At 37.8% G+C, this 5,944-nt stretch overlaps 1 protein-coding gene across 1 annotated transcript; it reads left to right on the forward strand.

The window, feature by feature from the left end:
* The first annotated feature begins 5,080 nt into the window (after positions 1–5,080).
* Positions 5,081–5,569, forward strand: LOC149227022 (uncharacterized protein At5g48480-like). The gene has a single exon (XM_089375405.1). It carries the CDS (start codon positions 5,081–5,083, stop codon positions 5,567–5,569), a length of 489 nt encoding a protein of 162 aa, XP_089231531.1.
* Positions 5,570–5,944: the final 375 nt, after the last annotated feature.

Genomic DNA, 5,944 nt, shown 5'->3' on the forward strand with positions numbered 1-5,944 from the left:
CCTCATGTGGTATACATTCTTTCACATTGACTGTCTTCTCTAACCTTCTATCCCATGCTTGTTCTTATATGAACTGCACATCTCTATTGATTATGAACTTCTTGGTTGATGGATTGTAGAGCTTGTATGCATTGGATTCATCACTATATCCAACAAATATGCATTTCTCCCCCTTGCTGTCCAACTTCCTCCTCAATTCATCCAGGACATGTGCATATGCCACACATCCAAAGACTCTTATGTGAGTGACACTATACTTTCTTCCACTCCATGCCTCTTTAGGAACTACATTCTTGACACTTTTGGTTGGACATCTATTCAAGATATATGTTGCACAAGCGACAACTTCAGCCCAATAATCATTTGGAAAATGCTTTGCCTTCAACATACTCCTTTCCATTTCCATAATGGTCCTATTCTTCCTTTCCACGAACCATTTTGCTGAGGTGTATACCTTGTTGTAAATTGCTTGTAAATTCTATGCTCCCTACAAAATTGAAGGAAGTCATTTGAGATGTATTTTCCACCTCTGTCACTCCTCAAGACTTTTATGTAGTGTCCACTTTGCTTCTCAACAAGAGCCTTGTATTGGCGAAAGTGCTCACTTCACTTTTCTATTTTAGGAGATAAACCCATGTATTCCTTGTGTAGTCATCTATGAAAGTCAATAAATAGTGGCTGCCAACAATTGATGGTGTCTGCATTGGTCCACATAAATAAGTGGACAATCTCCAAAGGTGCCTTTGTCCTTATTGACTTTCCTGCTAGAAATTTCTCTTTATGTTGCTTGCCCAAGATACATCCTTCACATAAGCTGTCCAATATTTCTATGAGTGGAAAATTCTTCACCATGCATTTCCTATGCAGAAAATTCAAACCTCCAAAGTTGAGATGTCCAAATCTCAAATGCCATAACCAATTTTCATCTTTGATCTCTGCTTGATAGTTCACTTGTGTGATAGCTACATCTTTTCTTCCATCCTCTTGTGAGTTCATTAATAGTTGTGCTTGTGCACCTTATTCTTTCAAATCTGATCTTATCTTTAGGGGAAACATCCTATTTCTTGTCATCTGAACCTTTGCAATCAGTTGTCTGTGTGGAGGCCTATCCAAAATTGTGCACTCATCATTTTTGAAAAAGACATTGTAGCCCTTTTGCATGAGTTGTCCAATGCTTATGAGGTTATGCTTCAAACCAGGGACAAAGTAAACATCTGAGATACTTATTCTCTCCCTTCTTTGTTAGGATATTAACTCTTCCTTTGCCCATGACATAGACTTTTCTATCAGTCCCTAATGCCACTTCATATTTCACACTTTCATCTAGATTGGAAAACATTTCTATGTTCCCTAACATGTGGTTGCTACACCCTGAATCTAGATACCATATATCACTTTGTTTTTCTTGTGCTACATTACAAGCTAAAAACATGCTATCATGGTTCTGTTTTTCCTTTGTGAAATCTACACTTGGTTTGTTACTAATGTCATATTGCTTATTTCTACATTCATTTTCATAATCACCATACTTCATACAGTAATGACATTTCACTTGAGATTTATCATACCTCTCACCTTATGCTTGATTTTGCTTGGGCCTTGACTTGGATTTTGATTGTTTCCCTTCCACTTGAGCTTGAAGGGCTGGTTCTTCCACCTATGTGTGGGCTTCTTCCTCTTACTCTAGCATATGATATTCCTTTTCCTAGACCTTGACCAAATGAAACTTGTGTCTTGAAGGCATGCTCTAATGAGGAGCTTGTTTCTCTATTCAGTCTATGTTCATAAGAAATCAGTGATGCATGAAGCTCATCCACTGAGAACTGTGAGAGATCCTTTGTCTCTTCTATGGCCACAACAATGGCATCAAACCTTGCTGGAAAACTTCTCAAAACTTTCTCAACTATTCTACCTTCCTCAAGTGTCTCACCATGAGACCTGATTTGAGTAACCAACCCAATTACATGTGTAAAAACCGAGTCTACATTCTCAAACTCTTTCATACAAAGTGTTTCAAGATCTCTCCTCAACATTTGCAATTTTGTTGTCTTGACTTTTTCCATGCTTTGGTAGGTTGTCTAGAGGGTGTCCCATACTTGCTTGGATTTCGTTGCTACTGCAACCCTTGGGAAAATAATTTCATGAACAGCTTGAAAAATGTAGAAGATGACTTTTGCATCCTTCTTCCTGTTGTTCCTCAACAAATCCTTTTTTGCTTGAGACAAGGCATTGTATGTTGCTTCATTTGCTGGTTCTTGAAAACCATTCTCCACCAAATCCCAAATGCCTTGAGAAGAAAACATGACCTTCATTGTAACAGATGAATAATCATAATTTTTTCCATTAAAATGAGGTATCTAAGGATTATTCAAGCTTGTGCTTGATGTTTCCATTTGTGAGAGAGAAAAAAAAAACTTTCTATGTGCTGGTAAATATGCTCATAAACAATCTACCCTCAAAACAATTTTAATTGCTAGTAAAAACTCTTGTTTTTACACTAACAAAGTTTAAATACCATGTTAGAAAATTTTGCAGGGGCATAGGCGAAAAGTATGGCTTGGAAAGGAAATCACAACTAACAGAAGCTTAATTAAAACACAGAACTCATGACAGAATACACAGAGGCTTAATTAAAACACAAAACGCATGGCAAAAAACAGAGTAAAAAAAATGGTTGCGGTAAATCTACTTGTGAAAGTTTAGTACCACATCGCAATATAACATACTTTTGATTATATTTCAAAACATAGGAAAATACATTCGCATGATAAATTGGAGGTTGCTGCTCCAAGTAAAACAAAAGATCTTACTATGATTTATGCTTCACCAGGGTTGCCAAGTAACATAGTAAAACACAGTAGCTAATGTTTTCATGCGCCCACCAAAATTTGCTCCATGATTTTCTCTTCACTACCTCTCAGACTTTCACACTTGACTCTTCTCTACTTGCTCAACCTTGCAAATGACTTTTGCATTCATATTTTAACCAAACATACAACTTTGACTCATTAATTTATGTCAGAGCAAAAATTTAAGACATGGGATGGGCGTTTATACAAAATGAAGGATTCTCTGTACTTGAGGTTGCCGACTGCAACTAAAAGTTGCGCAATAAATGTTTCACCCATACATATTTACCAACCCTCATTAAGTGCTTTAACTCCCTGCTGAGTTGCTGAATGGTCAGCGTTATACTTCTGCTCAGACTCTAGTCCTTCCACCTGCAAACAAAATCGCAACCCTGCAGTTGCTGACTAGGCAAGAATCGTGTTTGTCATTGTGTTTAAGGCTATGGTTGTGATTAATATTTCCAACAAAAATAACTTCCTTAGGGAAATTATAACCTAGTAGACAAAGCCAAATTAAAATACTCTTTCTAACTAAATAAAATTGATATACTAGCTAACTTCTCCAGTTCTTTTGTATACCTTCTAAAAATAATAAAGGACTTAACAATATCAACCTCTCTGCTTCAATATGCTCGAGTTTGTGTTCTTAAATATTGTATCAAGTGCCAGTTGTTTGATAATAAGCATTTTTATTCAGTTTAAACAAAAACCACTATGCTTTCTCTAGAATGAAAAGGTAATAAATAGTACAAATTTATATCTCAACAATAAGTTGTACAAAGAGTGTATCCTCCCTTGAAAATGCCTCACAGTTGCAGATTTCAAGCTCGAAAAATTGGGAGAACTTAAGAAAGGTAACAAAGCCTTCCCTGCCCTGCCTTGCCTTGCCTGCCACTAGGAAGTGAGCCTTCCGTGCCCTTCCATCCCATTGGGAAGTGAAGTGATGCCAAGTACAATAAGAGAAACACACTGATACATTTCAACTTGTATGAGAGAAAAGAGAGCTGCCACTAGGATGTGCCTTCCCTGCTCTGCCATCCCACTGAGATGTGAAGTTTTAAATATAAAAAATTAAAATATTTTGAAATATTTTTCTTCTAAATACTAAATTTTATTTCATTTAAATTTAATTTCTATTTATTTTAATAATAACACAATATTACAATTCCATCAATATTGATTTCTCCATTCAAACCATAAACACCCAGAAAACAATTTTTACTTGTTAGAAATAAGTATGGTATAGGTTGATATTATTTGCAGACACCATTAACAAAAAAAATTGTAAAATAAATATAGATATAAAAAACATAATATTATATTATTAGATATATATTAATAGACGAAGAGGATGATCGTCTCTCGAAAATTGGATTGCATCTGGATAAAGGTACATACTCAGTTTTTTAGATTAAAGAAGGTCTCTAAACATTTTTTAACGCTTCAACAATGGGGCTAATTATTTAGCAAGAATAGTTGTTTAACGAATATACGTGGGAGTTTCTTGAAAATGTTTATATTTTCAATTCCCAAACTACAGATCAACCAAACTAGAGATGCGTTGGGCGACTATCACAACTTCAGCCTCTGCCTTTAGGTTTGCTTTGACGAGAGAAATAGAATATCTATCCTGTGGGTGTCCATGGAGGTCATTCAAAATTGATCCTCCTTGGCTTCTAGGAAGACCTAAATGGACAGGATCAAAAATATGGAGATTCAATGGCCTTGAGGGCGAGCTCATGGGTAAGGGGTAGTTCAAGGGCTGGCCATTTCCTCAAGGTCAATAGCTAATTATATGCTTGAAATGACGACAATCTTAATCCATTTTAACATGGTTTAGAGACATGGGTGCTAAATGTTAGAATAATCCCTACGCCATTTATGCTTGTTCATGTGACGTCTATGCTTATTCATGTGACAAAAAATTCAGTGTTAGTCAGCAGCAGGCAGCGGTAGTCAACAGGTGTAGTTGAAAAAATACTAATAGTCGTTGTAGTTTTTACAGCTAGTCTGGTGTATAAATTGTCATGTGTTGAATGAAATAATCAAGCTCTCTTGGAGAGTCTTCCTAGTTCTATCAACTGGCATCAGAGAAGGTTCAAGTAATCTCGATGGTGTTGAGTAGTATAAAGAGGCATTGAGTCGCTATTGTGTTCGAGTCTGATTGGTTACGTTTCCGCTTTCTTTCCGAGTAAGAGGAATGTTCTGTATTTGTGAGTGCGAGCGAGAAAATGGCTCAGGAGAATGTGGTGGTCGTGGCAGAGGACGGCAAGAGAAACGATGTTGTGGCTACGCTGCTGACATTCTCTATTATGAAACCACATTTGATTGTGGAGGCTCCGCATGCTGCAAACACTATCAATTTCTATAAGCATGTGTTTGGGGCTGAAGAAATTGCAAAGTCTCATCACCCCAAGCGTAAGGCTGAGCAAGAGCTCCCTCTCATCCTTCATGCCCATTTGAAGTTTAGTGTTGTTGAGGTTATGGTTTGTGATGAGACTGAGGAGCCCGGTGCAGAGGTGAAATCGTTGGTGGCCCTTAAGGGCACCTCAGTGATTCTCCATTTGGAGATGGACGACATTGATGCGACATTTAAACTAGCGGTGGAGGTCGAGGCAACTATTCCTGAAGATCTTACGGAGCGTCCGTGGGGTCAACAATACAGAAAGGTGCAGGATCCCTATGGTTTTGTATGGAGTCTCACTACTACCATTAAATAATTTGTCGTAGCTGAGGATGTTGATGGATTATCCACCTCGTCATTAACCGGGCCAAGGTATCATTCAAGGAGTAGTAGTGAAGGATCTCAGTGGATTAAGTCAAAAGGCCTGCGCTTGGAACTATGTTGAGGGTGTCTGGAATGACTTCGTTGAGAATGTGTCGAAGATCGGTCAGATCTGCGAAAGGATGTTGTTGCCCAAGTTCCTGGTGTCGTGGAGTAAGGCACGAACACCCATTTTCTAGGAGTTTCACTGCTTGAAGATCTGACTGTCAATAATCCATGTTCAAATATTCTGAGAAGCCTACGAGCCGTGCCCTCATTTGCTGTGGAATAGGGTTGTTTCCTAGAGAGTTCCAATGAAGGAGAGGAAGGG

The sequence above is a fragment of the Pinus tabuliformis genome, chromosome J (assembly GCF_031772625.1).
Source record: "Pinus tabuliformis cultivar Carrire ecotype Pingquan chromosome J, CPIR1, whole genome shotgun sequence".
Classification (NCBI taxonomy): domain Eukaryota; kingdom Viridiplantae; phylum Streptophyta; class Pinopsida; order Pinales; family Pinaceae; genus Pinus; species Pinus tabuliformis.